This window comes from Chiloscyllium plagiosum, unplaced genomic scaffold (genome assembly GCF_037043375.1).
Source record: "Chiloscyllium plagiosum isolate Xiang-an unplaced genomic scaffold, Cpla_swu_hap1 HiC_scaffold_6, whole genome shotgun sequence".
Classification (NCBI taxonomy): domain Eukaryota; kingdom Metazoa; phylum Chordata; class Chondrichthyes; order Orectolobiformes; family Hemiscylliidae; genus Chiloscyllium; species Chiloscyllium plagiosum.
The window spans coordinates 18,111,149-18,133,610 of NW_028270144.1; the positions used below are offsets into that span (position 1 = coordinate 18,111,149).

Below are 22,462 nucleotides of genomic sequence, written 5' to 3' on the forward strand. Positions count from 1 at the left end.
ATTGACGATCTGGGGACACTGTTTCTAAAGCGTGAATTTTTAAAACATGTTTTAGTTGTAACACGATTACATTGCCAACACTTGAAGTGCTGTTTCTAAAGCATGACTTTCCTATAATGCAGTGTTGCACAGGATGCAACCATCGTATTTTAGAAGTATACCTATAATGACCATCACACGAGCGAGTTCTGCTTGGCAACTTTGACATCTATGGACATGGACGCCAAGATTCCTCTGTTCCTCCTCACTGCCAAGAATCCTGCCTTCACCCTGTATTCTGACTTCAAATTCAAGCTTCCCCGTGGCTTTGAACATGGGGCTCCATGTCCCTGAGCCTTGTCTGTGACCATGGAAATAATATCAGATGATGCAGCAATGATTTTGGGTGCACACAGAGACAAGCAGCTGTTTGTAAACATTTGTGGACTCTGGGTCTATACTCGATGGAGTTTAGAAGGATGAGGGGGGATCTAATTGAAACAACGGAATACTGAATGACCTGGGCAGAGTGGATGTTGGGAAGATGTTTCCATTGGTAGGAGACATTAGGACCCAAGGGCACCAAACTTAGAGGAAAGGGAAGACCTTTTAAAACGGAGATAAACAGAAACTTCTTCAGTGGTGAATCCATGGAACTTATTGCCAAGGAGGGCTGTGGAGGCCAGGTCATTGAGTGTATTTAAGACTGAGATAGATAGATTCTTGAGTATCAAAGGGATCAAAGGTTATGGGGAGAAAGTAGGAGAATGGGGTTGAGAAATTTATCAGCCATGATTGAATGACAGAGAAGACTTGATGGGCTGAATGGCCTAATTTCTGCTCTTATGTCTTATGGTTTTGTTTCCATGTAAGCTAAGAGTCACTATAAGCCATTGTCGCCTGTGTCTTCAAAGTGCCCTCAACAAGATTTCTAGGAGAAAATGAGGACTGCACATGCTAGAGATCAGAGTCAAAAAGTGTGGTGCTGGAAAAGCACAGCAGGTCAGGCAGCATTCGAGGAGCAGGAAAGTCAACGTTTTGGGCATAAGCCCTTCACCAGACTCTCCTGCTCCTTGGATGCTGCCTGACCTGCTGTGGTTTTCTGGCACCACACTCTTCGACTCTGATCCCCAGCATCTGCAGTCCTCACTTTCGCCTAGACCTCAGAGCTTATCATTTTTCATTTTGTTTGGAGGATTATGCAACAAGTTAGGATATATCAAGACTTACCTTCCATGTTGAAAATCTAGTAACCGTTTGTAATAGACCCACAATAAATCACGGTGCATTGAGTTTATTGTTGACAGGCCTGAGTGACTGATGTGTTCATATTTATTCCATCTCTGTTTTACAGTTGGAATAATCATTAGCCTGGCTTAAGTGATCAGATATGTTTTACGACAATAAAACCAAAGAATTGATTTTGCAATTGTCCAACTGGTTTGAGGTTTCCTTTTAATATTTGTTTGAATGACAATGAGGGCTGGAGGGCTAACTGATTATATCAACCTGTACAGAAAGGTATTCAAGTGTAGGTACCAAAAAGGAATGCTTATGGTATTGAGGGGCAGTGCAGTGGGAAGATTGACACTGTTCACTGCAGCATAGTCCAGATGGCTATGTTGCCTGCCTGGTGTCAAGGCTCAGGACATCTGCAAAGGATGAGAGAGAACCTTGAAGTGGGATGGGAAGGAGACAGTTGTTGTGGCCCTACCATGACATAGGAGGACAAAGAGAGAAGTTATGCATCGTTGGTATGAGGGCCTGTACATCAAATTAAGAAGCAAAACCTCAAAAGGTAATAATCTGTGAGAAATGGGTTCCAGCTCATGGGACACTGGAAGCAGTACTGTAGAAAGTGGGATCTGTACACTGGGATATTTCACACCTGAACCAGGGCAGGTCAGTGCTATCATGAGCTGCAAATCGAGGAGGGTTGAGAGAAATTGAAACTATATAGTTGCGCGAGGGATAAAATTTGGGAAGGTGTGATGAATCAAAGAGGAGAGAGGAGGCAATAGAGAAAAAAATTAATACAGGAAACAATAAGCAGACTGTGGCAGGAAGGCAAATGGACTGTCATATGGCAGTGAGGTAGCTGGTCTTGTCCCCATGGCACGCATCAACTTCCCTGTTCTTTTTAGCCAAGGTAGGACTAAGAATCTAGGACCTCATATAATTCAACTCCTCAACATGTTTTATTCAGCTGTCTTCATGGCCTCACCCTGTCTATCTCTAACTGTTTGTGACGCCAAAATTCTCCAGGATCTCTGCACTCCTCAGTTTTGACTTCTTGAGCATTACCCCAATTTTAATTAAACTACCAATGATAGACATGCTTTCAGCAGCCTATCCTAAGTTGCAACATATCTTCTTTAAACCACTGTATTTCTACTTAACCCTCTTCTTTTAAGATGCTCAGAGTCATTGAAGCACACAGCATAAAAACTTCTCTCTTTGTGCAAGGTCAACTGTCCCAATATCTCCTTCGTTGGCTCAGTATCAAATGTCACTTGATAGTTTTGTCTGTGGAGCACCGTAAACCATTTTACAACATTAAAGGTGCTAGAAAAATTCAAGCTATCACTTTGTAATGCCTTGTTTTAAAAATAGTTATTTTAAGTCCCTGCTACAAACATTGCTCTTTTGCTTCTCAATGAAATTTTCCATCCTCACCTAAACACACCTCACCTCAGACTGTCCCCCTTGCCCATTCAGACCTCCATCCTTCAGCCGTCTACTGAATCAAAAAGGTGCAGAGTGTTGATCTTTGCACGCTGTGATGCCCTTGATGATGGTGGTCAAGGATATTGATGCCAACAGCCCTGCTGTTGATTTTCAGCTTTTGTCAGACAATAATTGCTTACAGTCTACATCATTTCTAGAACAGAGACATGGAGACAGGAAGACACATTCAACAAAATCAACACTGGCCTGTTTCCTAACTTCATCTACTTACTTTCCATCACCATTCATACTGTTATCACCAAACATCTCTCAATCTCAGTTGTGAGATTTTCAATTAACCCCTAGATTCAACAACATTCTGGGTAGAGGGTACCAAATTCCCACTCCCCTTTGTGGGAAGACCTGCTTCCAAATATCACCCTAACTGTAATTTTAAAGTTTATCCCCTTCTTCTGGATACCACTTTACCATCCCTCAATTTCCCTCTTCTCCCATTGGCTAGAGAAAACAGTTATTTTCTCTTTATCCCATCAACTCCTTCAATCCTCTTAAACCCCATTCACCTCAACCCTTAATCTATATTCATATGCAACAAGCAAAAAGTTCTAAATACAATGCAGTTAAGATCTTGCTTCAGTTGAATGATGTCTGAACAAATTCTGATTCCCTAGAGGATGAGGCTCTCACTTGTTTCAATGTTGATGGAGTTGTCCTTGCTTTCTGAAGCAGTCACAGAAAATGTTATAATTTAGCAGCTTTAATGACACAGTAGTAAAATGCATATCTGCAACTACACTGCAGCCAGAAGAGGTATTGCCATGGAAACTAGCACAGCATATAATCGCTTCAGTGCTGAGAATGTGGAAAATGCAGGATCAAATATGATGTGCAAATAGTATATCAAAAAACACATTTATTGCTCACACTGTGAGGGAAGTGCGGAGGAGGGTTAGTCGAATTGTACCAGGGATAATGGATTTCATTTATGTGGCGAGACTGGGATTGTTCCACTTAGAACAGAGAAAGTTAAAAGGAGCTTTAATAGAGGTGTTCAAAAATCAGGAAGTGATTCGATAGTTTTTCCTTATTTTATCCTTGGCAGGAGAGCCAGCAGCCAGAGGACACTCCTTAAAGATCATCAGCAGAAGAACTAAAGGAGTAGGTGGGGTGATTTTCTCACACAGCAAATTGTTATGACAGGAATGCATGGTCTGACAGCAGTGGAAGAGGATTCAATAGTAACTTTTAAACAGGGACATTTTTCAGGATAATAAAAGCAAATACTGTGGATGCTGCAAATCTGAAATGAACATGGAGAATGCTGGAAAAACTCAGCAGGTCTGACAGCGCCTCCGGAGAGAGAAAAACAGAGTTAACATCAGTTCTGAAGAAGATTATTACTAGATGCTAAATATTAACTCTATTTCTCTTTGGGGTGACAGGGAAAGGGCAAGGGCAACTGGACCTATTGGACCTATTGGACCATATTCCAAAAAGCTAGTACTGGCAGAATGGGCTGACTGGGCTCCATCTGTATTGTACCATTCTACATAGAAATTCAAGACAAAACCATTCAGTATTTGTGCCGTTTTTGATGGGGCTATTATCAACTGTTACCAATTGCAGCTAGGGCCCAGAATTCCCTGGATTGCACAGTGAGTTACCCAACTAATCTTTCTTCTCTATATGCCCAGATTTCTGGAACTGAGTAGATAGAGGCTTTTGACAAACTGATTGCTGAAGCATTTTAACTGAACAGGAGATGATTGAGACCAGAAAAATCAGTAAAAAACACTTTTCCAAACCGACTCATATTGTCCCCAACTCCACCAAAATTACAGAGTGCATGTACTTCCTACACAAGAGGCAGCTCACTGCCAACTTCTCTAAGGCAATTAGGGATGGACTATAAATGCTGGGCTTGCCAATAATGGCCACATCCTGAGCATTAACATAAACTGCCATGAATCTAAGTTAACTGTGACTTAGTGGGTTGCACTGTGCCCACTAAGTCAGAAGGTTGGGTCTTCAAAATCCTATCCAAGCCACATTATCATGGCTGCCACTTCCAGTGCATTACTGAGGGAATGTGCAGCAATGGAGGTGACATCTTTTGAGTTAAACAAAGTCCTGTCTGCTCTGTCAGGTGGTTGGAAATGATTCCATGGCACTAATTAGAGAAGAGCAAGGATGTTCTCCCCCATTTTTCTGATGAATATGCATCCTTCAATCAACATCCTGATTGAGAAAATTTGCTGGAGTTGGGTCGAAATTCTGCAAATCTTCCAACAGAACACTGGGAGGAGCACTTTCACCCATGTGGACTGTAGCAATTCCAGAAGGTGGCTCCTCACCACCTTCATGGAGGCCACTTTGAGATGGAGAGAGATGTCCACATCCCATGGATGATGATTAAAACAAAAAAATACACTGACAGAAGATGACATGGCCATTACACTATTGTCATGGGAGCCTGCCTTGTGCAATTTGGCCAATTCTGGCACATATCCTATATTACAGGACTGATAACATTTCAAACAGGACTTTACTGGCTAGAAAGGAGAGAAACTGAATCGAGTGTTCGCTTTGATTGAAGCATCAGAAAAGATCATGGGTACCCAGCTTTGTTGACCCATGCAAAATCTTCCTTATCAAATTTTTGCTCCAAAATGAGGAGAGTTGGCCCATGTCAACAACAGCCTGACATAGTCAGCTTATGTAATCATATGTTAGAATGTCTCCAGCCAATACCATCATTGTCTCTGGGTATATTCGGTTCCACTGGACAGTGAGTAGTGACAGCACAGTGGTATATACTCAGGAGGGAGTTGTCTGGAAGTGCTCAACGTTGATTCCAAACATCATAAGGTTTCATGCCATCAGGTTAAACATGGGGAAGAAAATCTCCTCCTGATTACAGCTTACTACCCTCCATCAGCTAATGAATCAGTACTACTCCATGATGAACATCAAGTGATCAATGCACAGTGTGTGGTAAGGGCACAGAATGTACTCTGGATGAGGAACCTCAATGCTTCATCTCCAACCATGACTCAGTTGTACCGCTGCTGCCTGAGCTGGGAAAGTCCTAAAGCAAGAGAAAATGAGGACTGCAGATACTGGCGATCAGAGTCTCGAAATGTTGACTCTCCTGCTCCTCAGATGCTGCCTGACCAACTGTGCTACAGGACTGGGTCTGCAGCAACTTGTGAGGGAACCAACAACAGGGAAAAAAACAACGATACCTAATCCTCACCAATCTACCTATCACAGAAGCATTTGTTCATGACAATATCCGCAGAAGTGACCACTGCACAGTCCTTGTGGATGCAAAGCCCCACCTTTACATTGAGAATAGCCTGCATCATTTTGTGTGGGGCACAGCCACTGTGCCAACAGGACAGGTTTTGACCAGATCTCACAACTGAAAACTGGGCATCCTTGAACCATCAGCACCAGAACTGCATTCAACCACAGTTGAATCCTCATGGTCTGGAATATCCCCCATTCTACAATTACCAATAGGCCAGGGAATCAATACTGGTTCAATGGAGAGAGCAGGAGAGCATGCGAAGGGCAGCACCAAAGAAAAATTAAAAATAAGGAGTGGAACAGCCAAAGATACAGCAAGAAGAGATTTCAAATAGCAGAAGCAACATTCAATAGACAGAGCTAAGGGATCCCATGACCAAGGCCGGTACTGTGTGTACAACATAGTCAATAACCAGGGCTCCACAGGCCTGTTTTGCACACTGTTCTCAGGTTAGAAGCATCACAGGGGCACATGATATCTGGCCCTGTCCACAACCATTAGATCAGATTTGAGCTCTGCAGTCCTGACACACCAGTTGTGAAAGGTGATGGACAAGTAAAACATTCACACTTGTCGGAAGCTCCACGAATAACCCCTTCATAAATGTTGGGGCAACCCAGAAAATTAGTGCAAAAGATATGGCTGAACCATTTGTCACCATCTTCAGCCAGATTTAAGTGATGATCCATTTTGGCTCTCTCCTGAGGTCCCCAGCATCACAGATACCAGTCTTCAGCCAATTCATTCCACATGATATCACAAAACACCTGAAGACACAGGATGTGCAATGTCATGGGCCCTGACAACATTCTAGTAATAGTACTGAAGACTTGTGCTCCAGAACTAGTTGAAGCCAAGCTTTTCCAGTACAGCTACAATACTGGCATCTTCAAGACCATGCGAAAAATTGCCCAGGCATGTCCTGCACATAAAATGCAGAACAATCCAACCCATCCAATTATCACTCATCAGTTCTACTCTTCATCATCAGCAAAGTGAGGAAAAGTGTCAACAGCATTGTTAGCAAGCAACCCTTACTCAGCAATAACCTGCTCACTGATGCTCAGTTTAGCTTCCACCAGGACCACTCAGCTCCTGACCTCACTACAGCCTTAGTTCAAATATGGAGGAAAGAGGTAATTTTGAGGTGAAGTAATAGTGATATCAAAGCAATATTTGACTGAGTGTAGCATCAAAGAGCCCTATCAGAACTGGAGTCTGTGGAATTCAGGAAAGCCTCTATTTGTTGGAGTCCTACCTGGAACAAAGGAAGATGGTTGTGGTTCATTGGAAGTCAATATTCAGTGCTGGTCCACTGCTGCTGAAGGTCCTCAAGGTTGTGTCCCAGGTCTAACCATTTCCAGCTGCTTCCTCAATGAACTTCCCTCCATCAAAAGATCAGAAGTACAGAAGTTCCCTGATGTTTGCACAATGATCAGTACCATTTGTGACACCTCAAATACTGAACAGTTACTCCATATGCAATAAATCCAAGACAACATTCAGGCTTGAACTGACAAGTGCCAGTAAATTATCATCTGCAACAAGAGGGTGCCTAACTATTGCTACTAGACATTCAATTACATTACTATCACTGAATTTCCTATGATCAACATTCTGGCAATGATTAATGACCAAAAGTTGAAATGGACCAGCCATATTAATACTGTGGCTACAAGTGCAGGTCAGACACTGGTATTCTGCTGCGGATAAGTCACCACCTGATTCTCAATGTCCTCCATCTACAAGGCTGAAGGCAGGAGTGTGATGGAATACTCTTCACTTACCTGGATAGGGGCAGCTCTAACAACACTCAAGAATCGTGAAACCATTTAGGACAAAGCAGGCAGAAATTCACCAAGGTTCCTTCAACAGTACCTTCAAGACTGTGACCGTTACAACCTAGAAGGATAAGCGCAGCAGATACATGGGAAAAGCCACTACCTACATTTTCCCCTCCAAGGCAAACATCATCCTGACTTGGAACTAGATCGGCACTCCTTTAATGCCACTGGGTCAAAATCCTTCCTAACAACATCTACACCACCCAGATTGCAGCAATTCAGGAAAGCACTCCTTTATCAGGGCAATTAATGAATGGCAATAAATGCTGGGTCTGCTAGCACTGCCACACACTCTGAAATAATAAAAAACAGTGCATTGGGACATGCTGCAACCATGAAAGATAATAGAGGAATGAGAGTCTTGTATTTTTAGCTAGCTTTCTAGCATTATTAGTTTCCTGATGCTAGACTCAGTTGGATGCCAGTCCCTTGCCCACAGATTGTCACATCTTGGCTTGAAGGGAGAAACTAACTCCATCTGTGTCCCGCATAGTTAACATTTCCTCAGGTAGCAAATTCTACAGATTGGAAAGTCTGTTTTCTATCATGATGACAGGAAGCAGTTAGGAATCTTCAGAGAAATTTGAGTAATAAATACCTGGTATACTTTACCTAATATGAAAGCAAATAATATGAAGTAATGGCAATGTAAAAAGAGAGATTTCACCTACCTCTTCCTGAACAGGGTAAATTAGAATTCCCTCGACATTTCCTTTCACTCTCCTCAACTGACATGCGACAAGAATCTGGATGCTCACATATTCTGCCACTCCATCCTTCATAGCAGTCACATCTTCCACAATTGCACTGCCCAACACCTTTAGTTTAAATTCAATAAGCAGTCATTAGAAACAAGAATAAAAATGAAATACCGTGGGATATTTGTCAGGTATCAATAGTCAGTTTCACTCAAAGCCAATATACTTCACTAGTCCATAATAAATTCTGGTCCCTTGCCATTTGTTATTGTTCCATCTTTGGTGCTTGTACCTTGAACCAGTGAGGATCTGAACTCTGCAATTCACTCCTTAAACCCTTCCTTTTTTTTTTGATTCCCATTAAAACACATCCGTTAGCAAAGCTTTTAGTCATCTTCAGCATCAAATTTGTATCAGCTCCGGTGAGGCACATTAGGATGGATGTGCTGTTTTAATTGTGCTACATAAATGTAGATTGTTGTTGATGATGCATGTTGAAATCAGGTACATTCTCCGTGAGATGTAATATTTCAGCTACCTGACAGCAGTAGTGTGTGTGGGGGGGGGAGGAATTTAAAAAAAGCAGTTAATTAAAAAAAAGACAGAAGGAAGTGCGAGCAGTAAGTATTGATTTTGATGGTTTGACAATATTATCATCCTGACAGTGGTGGTGCTTATTTACTTCCTTCTGTATTCGCTATTTGTAACACTCCGTTATTGGATAATTCCATAATTAAGCAACCAACCGAAGGAAAGGCCATGCACACTTAAATTAGCAAGGAATATGCACACTTACAGCATACATATTCAGACTACCCCTTCTTCCCCTATGATGGATAGGCATGTATAAACTTCCAAACATTGTACAGACTAGCAATCTTCTATGTAGAAAATAGACTGGAGTTCTGACATACTTCTAAATATATCAAGGGTCTTTCCTTGGTCTCATTTCTCATCTCCAAGATGCCCCTTAGTGACAATATCCAAAGTCACAGCTTTATTTTCAGATTGGCCATATGATAAGGCAACTTAGAGGGTGCATGACACCTGCTGTACCTCAGCACCATCTTTTTTGATTCCTTGGCTGTCACTGGATGAGTAGAAATCTCGTCCAATTAAATTTCAGGAAACCTGGAATGATTGATTTCACTCCTACTCTAAACTTTGTTCAGTCGGAATGCTTGCAAATTTTATACCAGATTTGATCCCAAGGTGAGCTTCCAATATCACAGCCACTCCATTACCAAGACCACCTATTTCCACTTCCGTAATATAGATTTCAATCATACCACCTTGGCTGTTCCACAGTTGAAACCCTCATCCCTTCCTTCATTTTCTGTAGACTTGACTATTCTAATTGACTAGGAGTAAGGGAGTACTGCAGATGCTGGAGATCAGAGTCGAGAGTGTGGTGCTGGAAAAGCACAGCAGGTCAGGCAGCATCCAAGGGGCAGGGGAATCGATGTTTCGGGCAAAAGCCCTTCATCATATTCAAATGTACCGTTAGTTGGTCCCCCACATTCTATTCTCATTCAGAAATATTGCCTGTGCCTTAACTTGAAATGAGTCCTGTAGCCCACTCATCCCTATGCTCCTGACACAATGGCTCCTGGTCAAACAAGGTCTTGAGTTTTAAATTCTCGTCTTTGTTCTCAAATGCCTGTATTGTCTTGCTGCTCCCTATCTCGGTGATCTCCTCCAGCCCCCATAACCCTCCAAGGTACTGTCACTCGTCTAATTCTGGTCTCTTATGATACATTATATCTTGTACTTAATTCACAATGATGATTGCTCCACCATTGATGGCTTTACCTTCAGGTGCCTGGATCCCAATCTGTGGAATTCCCTTCCAATGCCTCTCTGGCACCCAATCTTACTTTTCTTCGTCAAGACACCCATTCAAATGTACCTTTGAACTAATATTTACAGGTGGACAAGTCTCCAGGTCCTGATGGAATTCACTGCAGACTCTTAAAAGAGGTGGCTGGTGAGGCAATACATGCACTGGTGTTAATTTTGCGAAACTCATTAGATTCCAGAAAGGTTCCATCAGACTTAAAATAGCAAAATATAACCTTGCTATTCAACAAGGGAGGGAGGCAGTAAACAGGAGACAACATGCCATTTAGCTTGACGACAGATGGGAGAAAATTATTAGAATTAATCAGTAAGGATGTTATAACCAAGCACTTGGAAAAGCTCAAGTTAATCAAGAAGAGTCAGTATGGGTTTGTTAAAGGGAAATTTGACTCAACAGCTTGTTGAACAGTGTATTGGAATTTTATGAATGATTAACATGTATTCTGTAAAATATGGCATTTGTTGATACAGTGTATTTGGATTTTCAGAAGGTATTTGAAAAAGTGCCACCTAAAAGCAATTGCGCCAATTAGGATCTCATGGTGTAGGGGTAATATATTAGCATGGATAGAAGATTGGCTGACTGACAGAAATCAGACAGTTTGCATAAATGAATGTCTTCAGTTTGGCTTGATGAGACAGGTGGGTCCCGCAGGGGTGTATGGTGGGCTCACAACCTTTTACAGCTTGTATCAATGAGGGGATAATGGGCAAGTATGGGGATAATATGAAGATAGACAGGAAAGTATGCTGTGAAGATGAATAGCAAAGATACAGAAGGATATTGGTCAGTTGAGTAAATGGACAACAATCTGGCAGATGCAGTATAATGTGAGAAAATGTGAAGTTGTTCAGCTTGGCATGAAGATTAAAATTCAGAATATTTTTAAATGGGGAATAACTGCAGAATTCTGAAGTATAGATGGATCCAACTGTTTTAATCTATGAGTCACAAAATGTTAGCAGGTACAACAAGTGGTTATGAAGGCTAATACAACACTATCCTTTACTGCTAGAGGAACTGAATATAAAAGTAAAAATGTTATGCTTCAAATATTCTGGGCAGTGATGAGACAATATCAAGACGACTCTGTGCAATTTTGATGTTCTTATTTAACGAAAGATGTAAATGTATTGGCATCAGTTCAGAGGAGATTTACCAGATTGATACTTGGAATGAGAAGTTGTGTTCTGAGGAAAGGTTGGATTGGCTGGAAGTTTAGAAGAGTGATTGAAGTTGCTAAGATCCTGAATGGTCTCTACAAGGTGAACATGAGAAGGATGTTTCCTTGTATAAGTGAGTCCAGAACTAAGAGATGGTGTTTTAAAATTAGGCATTCCCCTTTGAGGTCAAGGATGAGGGGAATTTTTTTGTCCTCTCAGAGTCTTATATGACTTTGGAGCTCTCTGCCTCAGCTGGCAGTGGAGGTGGAGTCATTGAATTTTAAGGTGGATTCATTTAGATTCTTGTTAAGTAAAGGAATCAAAAATGATCAACAGTAGATAGGAATGTGGAATTTGGAATACAAACCAACCATCCATTCCCTTACTGAAGACCAGAGTAGGTGCAAGAAGCCAATTGGTATACCTCTAATTCTTATGTTCATAATATTTCCTGTTCTGACTTGGTGGTATACTTTGTTTTACAATGTTTCCATGAAGCATCTTGAGACATCTTATTATGTGAAAGATGCTATACAAATGTAAGTTGTAGTTGCCATGTTTAAAATTATGGAAGGGCTTGATAGAGTAAAAACAGTGAAAATATTTCCATTTGCAGTGGAGAAAGAGATCATAAATATAAGACTATCACTAATAAATCCAACAGGGAATTCAGGAGAAAATTTACCCATATAGTGGTGAGAACTCACTATCACCATGAAGCAGTTGAGGTAAGTGGCATAGCTGTTCTTAAGAGGAACCTTGACAAACATGAGGGGGAGTAAGGATTTGTTGATACGGTGTGCGGAAACAAGGTGTGATGATGTTCATATGGAGCGAAGGTGAGCACACAGATCAGCTGAACTGAAAGGGCTGTTTCTGAGCTGTAAATTCTAATTTTCTTCAAAACCAAATGTGAACATATATTTCAGTCTTTAAAGCAGCAGAGGAAAATAAGTCAGACAATGTTGAGGGGTGAACATCGGTCCATCTTTTTCTGAACACAATCTCCCATCCTCTAATCATACATATTTACCAGCTTCCAGGAAATGAAAACAGCGACAGTCCTGATGAGTTAGGAAGAACAGCAATAGGGAACTATTTACCTCCTCCTGCTCTTCTCAGATCTTACTGTAATCCTGATCTGAATCGCTGCTTGTTTGGCTTATTGCCTCAGTAGGGATTAAAGTATGTACTCACTCCAGCAGGCTCAGAAATTTCAGTATCAAGAGTGCTCTGTATATTAAATGCTGGAAATTTTCATTGGTTTTTAAAGCAGAATAGTTGTGAAGTTCTCAACTGATGCACATGTAACAATCAGAACCATTTTACAATCACTAATTGTACATTGGATGCTCTCTTGAGGTCCTCAGCATTACAGATGCCTGTCGATATCCAATTCGATTGACTTCACATGGTATCAGAAAATGGCTGGAAGCACTGGATACTGCAAAAGCTCCAGGCCTGGACCACATTCTGGCAATCGTACTGAAGACTTGTGCCCTGGATCTTGAAATTTCTTAACCTGACCACGTGAATACATATTTCAATCCCCACCGAGTCAATAAGCCAATAAGCAGCTGCATTCCTTGCCAAGTTGTTCCAGTACAGCCACATTGGCATCTCCCTGAAATGTCTGTAAAACTGCTCGGGCATGCCCTATCTATAAAATGTAGGACAAATCCAAACTGGCCAATTACAGACCTCGCCTGATAGGTGACAAGTACCATTTGTGCCACACAAGTGCCAGGCAATGACCGTTTTCAACAAGGAGACTCTAAACCATCTGACCTTGATACTCAATGGTATCATCATCACTGAAACCCCACTATCAACATTCTAGTTATTGCAGTTGACCAGAATTGGATTCGTGATATGAATACTGTACATACAAGAGCAGGTCAAAGGCTTGGAATTCTGCAACACATAACTCGCCATGTGACTCCCGAAAGCCTGTCCACCCTCTATAAGGTGCAGATCAGGAGTGTGATGGAATAAATACTCCTGGATGGGTGCAGCTCCAACAACACTCATGAAGCTTGACCACCCAGGACAAAGTAGCCCGCTTGATTGACACCACATCCACAATTGATGCACAATGGTAGCAGTGTGCAGCATCTGCAAGATGAACTGTAGCAATACACCCAAGCTCCTTAGCACCTTCCTAATTTGTGATTTCTCCCATTTAGAAAGACAAAGGCAGCAGAAACATGGGCAAACTATCATCGGAAAATTCCACTCCGAGCCAAGCACTATCTTGAACTGGAACTATGTCATTATTTCTTCACTGTCAAATTCTGCAACTCTTATCCTAACAGCACTTTTGGTATGTGTATACCCCACGAACTGCAACGGTTCAAAACAGAATCTTGACACTATCTTCACAAGGGCAATTGTGAATGGACAGTAAGTACTGCAATTCCATGTACCAAAATACAATGTGATTGCAGATAGTTTTTACTTGATTTACCTTTGGAGTGATTCATGTTTCTAATTGACGAGGATCAGGAGAAGTGAGATGAGTAGATCAAATGCCCAGCACAGTGCCCATACTAAGAGTTTCAGTTTTGCAAGAGACTGTGAGAATTATTATTTCATAAAGCAAGAAGTAGAAATTCTGGCACCTTATCCCTAGGACTTGAATATTAAATTTCAAATGTCAAAAGGACTGCTCACTGGTGTGGACAAAAGCATGACTTCAAATATATGATGAGGAGGCTTTGCATATTGACCATTCCCTGCACAAGGAACACTCAAGGTATGTGAAGAGTACATGGTTAAATGGCATTAAGGAAACGGGGGGTATCTCCTTTTGTGAGGGTGGGGGAATTTGCCCTGTTTCACTAGGGCACCCCCCCTCCACCTCCACCTCCACCTCCACCCCTCTAAAGATGTGAATGTGTGCATGTACACACACACACACACACACACACACACACCAGGGGTCACTGACCCTTCTGCAGACTCACCTTACTCTATTATTCATGTTGTCTTCCTACTTGGGACTGCTTGCAGTCCTAGCGAGGGCTGCTACTGTGTTCTTACACTGCTAGGACAACACAGCTACCAGCCAATCATATTACCCAGTAGCTCTCAAGGGCAAGACTATTACCTGGTTAAACGCTGCCCCCAACATGTTACCAATCATAATTACACTCAAACCCTCCTTCCACCACACATCCCCACAACTTAAAATTAACCCCCATGTTTCAATTGATGACCATTCATCAGAACAGTAAAAAACTGGATAGCTAACTGATTTCAAGCATTTGTAGAGAGAGTGAATGGGGAAGGGGAACAGAAGAATGAAAGGGAAGCTGTGTGGCAGCGTGGAAGACAGGATAGATTAAGTGACAGAAGGAATGATGGTGCAAAGCCAAAGGAAATAAGAGATGTGAAGAAACATAACATTGGTCTGGAGTAACTGTGTTAAACACCAGCAGAATAATAGAGGGAAGCATGGTAATTGTACAAACAATTTCCAACTTGTTTGAAAATAAAAGTCTGTATTGAATCTGTGCGATACAGAGTTTGTTTACCTGAGCAGAAACTATCGGAGTATCTGTCATATACAGCGTGGCAGTCTCTCTCATCACATTCACATGTTGCCCCATGAATGTCACCGTATTCACCACTGGGATCCAGGTCATAGCATGTACACTCACCACAGATGCAATTCCCTAAAGAAAAATCACAGCATGATTTGAGAAGGGTGGTATTGTGCTGTCATCGAACACGGCCAGACTATGTAATCCACATTTAACTACTGTAAATTATATTTATTATGTAGTCATTGAGAGTGAATTTCCTTTCTCATCCTCCCATCACAGTCTGTTGTTTAAGTGGCATTTCAGTTCTGTCAAAAAAAACAGCAACCCATCTCATCCAAAGAGATCCCCAACTGATAGAATTCTGGGTTAAACTTTGCCTTTGTTAACTTGAGTTATTAACTCCAAGAATTGTAAAATTGCTTTATTACGTCACATAATGCTTCTATTTTCTCAGTTTGACACGCTATCTCAGAAGTTGGTTTCAATTCTGCTATCCTCCTTGATACCACCACACATGATCAAGTAAGTGCTCCTTGCTATCAGGGCAGTCATTCTCACTTCACCTCTGGACTTCAGCTTTTCTGCCCATGTTTAGATGACAGTGAGATGTGCAGCTAAGCAGCTCTGATGATTCCCAAAACCCCCATCAGTGAGCAGGTTATTGATGAAGAAGTACAACTTGATAGCACTGTTGATGACTCTTGCCACAACCTTGCTAATGATTGAGAGTAGACTGATGGGGCAGTAAGTAAGCAGGTTGAATTTGTCCTACTTTTTGTGGTGAGCAAGTATCTGAGCAATCTTCCTTATTGTTTTGCAGATGTCAATTGTTGCTGTAGTGGAACAGACTGACAAGAGGCATGGTAAGGACACACACACACCAACAGAAAATCTGGGTGCCTCTCTTTGGATCCATTTGCTAACTTGCTGTTTCTCACCTTTGATGTTTGAATTCTGACTGTGGAATCAGAGGAGGCTAACTGCTACCATCTCAAAACAGACATGCAGCAAGCAAACATGTGGCATTGGCACAATGCCTAGCTCATTGGCCCAGCACTTGTCGACAGAGTGACAGTCAGTTTAATGACAACTCATTGACATTGATGTGTAAATGCTCCAGAAACCTGTGGCAATGAAGAGTTTCCCTTGGAGGTGTGAATCTCCACATATTACAGCTGATTTGTTCCTCTCCACTGTCAGCCTTATGTAAACAGCGACCCATCCTCTATCTCCCCAAGGCTGTCAGGATATTGTTACATTTGCATGTTAATTACTTCTTAATATTGTTGCTGAAAGTTAGGGCTAGTATTCAATAGTGTAAGGGCCCTTTTAATAATCTGATTTCTGTTCCTGCAATGTCACTCAACCTCTCCAGCTCAGAGGCAGAGTATCTAAAGCTGTAAAATTTCATTTCTGCAATAATAAATTGTTAGATTTCTAAATTCTTTATTTGAATATTTTTTAATCCTTCTTTCCTTCTTTACTTCTCTTTCTATCCCTGGTTTGACTCTAATTCCCTTAACTTTCTTTCCTGTCATTTTTTGTTTCTTTCCCAATCCTTCAATCTCATTGGTTAAGGAAATGGACTGCTTGTCTTATACAAAAGACTATGGATTCACAACTTATCTTAACCTCCCAGCTATGAACAAACATAAGGCCACAATTAATACCCACCCGATGAACACAATTAGAACTTAATTGATAAACATTCAACAGCAAATCCACCATTGCCTTTGCTGTTATATTTTCAGCTCATGTTTCCAAAATGTTAGGGTTCAAAAATGACCTCTAGAATTCCTATAATGTGGATGCAGGCCATTCAGCCTATCAAATCCACATTGACCTTCCAAAGAGTATCCCACTCAGACCATTCCTGCATTTCCCATGGCTAATCCACCTAGCCTGCACATTCCCAGATATTATAGGCAATTTAATATGGCCAATCCACTTAACCTGCACACCTTTGGACTGTGGGAAGATACCAGAGTACCCAGAGGAATCCCATCCAAACACATATGATGAGAAAAAACTCACACATATGATCACCCAAGGGTGGAACTGAACTTAGGTCTCTGGCACTATGAGACAGCTGCCCCATGTCAGTCTAGTTGAAGGATGAGGAGAAAAGGTCTCTCTAACTAACATGGACTGCCAGGTGATGCACCACTTCTACAGCCATTATACTGAGTTGTCACTTTGTTCTTGTGCCTGTGAACAAACAAGTACAGCAAATGCCCTGCCACCTATCCTGCGTAGGATTTTGGGGTTCAATCAGATTGCATTTAAAGGAAGGATGAGGATGGGAGAAGGAACATTTTTACTCAGTAGATAGTACTGAATTAGAACCCATTGACTTTAAGGGTAGGGTAAATGGAAATGGTCAATTATTTTTAAAGTAGGAAAACTGGACAGGCATTTGAGATTAGCTTTCAGGGCCACAGGAACAGAGGAGAGGCAGAAAGGCATGTGAGTGATTGGGTTGCTCCACTGAGAGCTGATATGGAGTCATTGTGTCAAAAGGCCTCCTTGAAGGCTGTAATGACTATTTGACAAAAGCATTCATTATTTTATTTCAGAAATGCAAAGTTCAATCTCAATGAAAATGTCCTGGTGACACAAAACAATAACTGGAGTTCAACAAAACAATAACTGGAATCAAACCTGTTCCACCTTGAAGTAGTGCTCATGTTAAATTTGCTCTGATGCTGACAATTGTACAAGATAAAGATCAGTAAAAGTAATAAATGATGGTGTGGGCTGTGCACACCTCCTGATCTGTACATGATGGTGAGATATTGAAAGAACTTTCATTCATCTCTGCAAATCACTGTAAGGCACTAAAAGCCATCCCCTGCAATTATAGAACCATAGAAATTTAGAAAAACGCATGATGCAATTTCAGCTCATTGAACTTGTGCATTGCTGGTTTTGCCATAGAGAAATCTGTGGTACTTCCTTTTCCCAGAACTCTCCATGCTGTAAACGATTGGCACCTTCAAGTGCCAAAACTTTAATCATTCGTAGTTCAAACATTGACAGATTAACTCCAAGCAAAAAAATTGAGGCAATTACTTATGTGAATTACAAGGAATAAAATATAGAGACGGGCCATTCAGCTCACTAGTTGTGCTGGTGTTTATACTATAAAAGAACCTATAAAAATTGCCCCCTTCACTCACCCAGTCGGTATTTCATTCCATTCATTTCTCCCTCATCTTCAATGCATTTATACTATTCAATGTAACTACTTAATGAAAATGTTTCTGCTGAATTCCGTAATGGATTTAGTTGAGACCATCACCTGCCCATAGTCCCTAGCTTTAATTGCCTTACAAATAGAAACATCCACATTTTGATTTAATCCCTGCCCTCCCCTCTCACTTTTTTGATCACGCAGCTTTGACCTTTGATGTGAAGGGCACTGCTTGTCACTGGTGACTCTGGTGTTTCCTTTCTTCCTGGTAGTGGAAATTGAATAAAGATTTGTTCACCTGTTATCTTTCACTGTGTCTCACACCTGCGCACACACAACATGGATGCTGGGGAAAAAATAAGCACTATCCAGTTAGGTGGTAGTGTTGGGGTAAGGAAAAAAAATCAGATTTATTGTGTACAACACCACAGTAGGTTAATTGAGAAAAAAGAATAACCAGGAGATTTAGAATCTCTTCATTTAGGGGGGAAAAAAAGAAAAAAAATAGAAACATCCAATCAGCCATAACACTCAGTATTTTAAAGACATCTATTGAGTCACCTCTTAGCATTTTCCTTTCCAGTGAAGAGAGCCCCAGCCTCTGTTTAAGCCCAACATGACTGTCTTCCCATCCTACTTCATTCCATTCTAACTTCATCCCATCTACAAATCTTCACTGGGTCTTTTATGACTTCTTCTGATTTGCTTAGCAGGTCTACTAAGAAATAAACACTTTGTCCAGGGATAATCACATGAGCTGTGAGAGTAAGAAGCAGAGCTCACACTCATGGTGTTCATGGTGTTCAGAGCTCACACTCATTGTGCTCATGTCTGATAGCACCATTTTTAACTAATGAAGAAGAATACCCTCACTAGCCCAGCATGGTATCAGTGAGAAAGAGACTTTGCATCTTTGATTTGCTTTCTGACAAAAGAGGATGAGTTTAAGTTTGAATACTGTATCTAACATTTGTGAACACTGGCTCAATAAGCTGATTTCAAACAGCTTTGAGACCTGCCAATAATTAACACACACATTCTCAGACAAGGCTGAGAGTATTTTTTTCTTCTGTTATGGTATAATGAAACACTTTGATGTTGGGAAACTACAATCCTTGGTTTTCAGATGCACTGCATAATAGTTTCTTGGCTAGAAGCCAGCTCAGGAACATTCTCAATTTTCACTGTCATTCTGGGGCAGCCAAGTAGAACAACGTATGAAATGATGCTCTCTCCCACTCTCAGTCTCCGTCTTTCACTGTCTCTTTCCTTGTTCTTTGCATTCAACATATCCATCAGCCTCTTACGTTTGGAGTAAAAGCAGTAAATCAGAAAATAGCAATTCTGCTGGGTTTTGAAATTTTCTTTTACTGAGTTAAGTCTTTAAGAGCCACAATATAATCGTTGATGCGTACCCCAATAACTTCTGCTCTCATTACACAAAACTGAAGCAATCAGAGCAGAAGTGGATAATGTAATTTAGTCTAAATTCCAAGCTTCATCATTAACATTTTTCTTACATCTGAACTGTTTTGAAAGACACACCTCGGTTACTGCAAATCTTGCCGTCTGGTGACATGCATTTCCTTTTGCTCTCCCACGGGGTAATGTCACACTGGAATTCACATTTATCGCCATGCCAACCAGGCGTACAGTAGCAGTTACCACAGTAACACTTTCCATGCCCTTAAACCACAAGAAATAGTGGGTAAAGCAGCAAAACTAAAATTTAAGACTATTTCAACAATATTTAACTAACGTTTTTATTTCTCAGATTTCATTTCACAAAATACCCTTCATGATTAATTACAAAATAATTTGACACACTTGCAGACAGATGTTGTCTTCAATGTCCAAAATGGTTTTCAATTATCACATAAATAACAGGTTTCTAACATTAAGAAATTGCCCACACATAATCCAACTATTCCACAGAAGTAGTTAAAAAATTAAAATTAAATTCTGGTTAAGGTGTAAAATTGCACGAAAATTGTCCATAGTTAAGTGGTATGTTTAGATGGCAAGGAGAATGAATTGTGAATCTAGTCAGAAAAATTGGATTACACCAATAGGATTTTAAGTAATTCAATAGGACCTTTGAATATTTTGCTAACAAGTCCAACAATGTAATGGAGTTTCATAAAATATTACCTGCACAATAATAGATCACATAACAATAGTATCTTGCATTTGTACAGCACCTTTGAGAGAGACATGTCACAAAGTGCTTGACAAGGGGGAAACTGGACAGATGAGCTAAAAGATATATTAGAAGGGCTGGTTAAAAGCTTAATGAAAGAATGAGGGTCTACAGGAAGGCTTGTAATGAGTTTAGTGGGCATTGAAGAGATGAAAGGATTTAGATATCGACTTTATGATGAGGTCTTGTGGAGCAATATGTAGCATAGCTGCCTCTGAACCAAAAGCTTTGGGTTCAAGTCTCAACTGGGAACTTTTTGCCTAAGGAAGGTGCATTCAAATCACACTGCATCAACCTGCCAATCTTCAGCACGCACCAATGATAGGCAATAATGGCAGGAGAGAAAGCTGGCCAGTCAGGTGATGGAAAGAATGTTGGATTCTCTACTGCCACTATCCTTAGCTCAGGATTCCAACAGGCATGTACCTGCTGTCATAGCAACTCAGACTTCCTGTGTGAGGCAGTTCAGGGGACGTTCACTAGATTGGTTCTAGGGGTTTGTCTTATGAAGAGAGGCTTCAGCTTATACCCTCTGGAGTTTAGAAGAATGACAGAAGATCTTATTGAGGTAAATACAATGCTAAAGGGGATAGATAAAGTAGATGCAGAGAGGCTGCACCCTCAAGTGGGCCAATCTAGAAGGAGAGGTCATAGTTTTAGGATAAGAGGTAGCAGATTTAAAACACATGAGGAGTAATGACTTCCCTCAAATAGTGAATCTGTAGAATTCACTACCATAGAATACGATGGTTTCTGGGACATTGAGTAAAGTTAAGGAGGAGATATACAGATTTTTAATTAGTAATGGGTTGTGGAGGGTTATGGAGAGTGGGCAGGAAAATGGAGTTGAGGACAAGATGAGATCAGCCATGATTCTATCAAATGGAGTAACAAGCCCGAGAGGCTGAATTGCCTTTCCTACTCTTAGTTCTTGTGCTGTTATACTCTTATATAAAGACCAATCTATAGAGCAGGCATGGAGACAGATAATGCTGTGAAGGCATAAGTAGCTACTCTTTGTCTTTGAAAATAGAAAGAATTTTGGGATATATAAGATAAAATAAAAGTCTGATTGCATTTAGCTTAAATTTCACCATTTATATATGTATATTAATAACTGACTATAGAGAAAAACATTAAAAAAGGAAAAAAAATTGAAAAGCATTTACAAAAATTCATCATGACCAGATAATCTAACCAATAAGATAACTTTGAAAAGACAGCCCTCGGTTGTTAGAAGTTTGGATAGAAAGAATAGCATATTTCCACATGTATTAACTTCACAATTCATCAGGATTGAATATCCAACCGTGTTTTGTAAGGGAACAGAATTTTTAAAACATTTGTGATATGCCACAAAATAATCCAATAAATTTTATCTTCAGTGAGTTCAATCCCTTTCAGCCTTATGCACTTCTGATTCTTCCAAAGGTTGTAACTGCAGAAACCTTGGGGCCACTTTAACAAAATGTCAGATGAATGTTTGCACAAATAACACTACCGAAGATTCTATTTTCACTTTAGCAACCATGCAGAATGCAGCACTTGTTGAAATGAAATATTAGGTATGCACCTCCACAGATCTCGCCAGTTTCATCGTCAATGCATTCTTGGTCGTTGCACTCACAAAACCTTCCATAAACCAGTTTGTCAGTCCCAGGATTGTTGCATATACACCTGCCACAGTGACAGGTACCTGGAAAATATGAAAAGAAAGGAACAGTCATTTTTTTGCCAATTCGTTGCTTGCATTGTTTACTGCATCATAAAATTGATAAATAAAACTTGGATTAAGTATAATCTGGAAGCAGTTATAATACAATTCTACAAGTACTTCCTCCTCTCCACAACTTCTCTGGCTGTAGTACAGATTCTTTTATTCGTTTATGGGATATCTGTGTCCCTGTCTAGGCAGCATTTAATACCCATCCCTAACTGTGCTGGACAAGGTGGTTGTGAGCTGCTGTTTGGTGCT

At 40.7% G+C, this 22,462-nt stretch overlaps 1 protein-coding gene across 1 annotated transcript in view; it reads right to left on the reverse strand.

The window, feature by feature from the left end:
• The window catches only part of itgbl1 (integrin, beta-like 1), a 230,631-nt gene that overhangs the window by 74,499 nt on the left and 133,670 nt on the right, over positions 1–22,462 (reverse strand). The window contains exons 4-7 of the mRNA XM_043691272.2: positions 22,061–22,183; positions 19,833–19,973; positions 15,083–15,223; positions 8,496–8,642 (exon numbers count right to left, since the gene is read on the reverse strand). Of these exons, the coding sequence (XP_043547207.2) occupies positions 8,496–8,642; positions 15,083–15,223; positions 19,833–19,973; positions 22,061–22,183 (552 nt within the window). The remainder of the gene's footprint in view (positions 1–8,495; positions 8,643–15,082; positions 15,224–19,832; positions 19,974–22,060; positions 22,184–22,462) is intronic.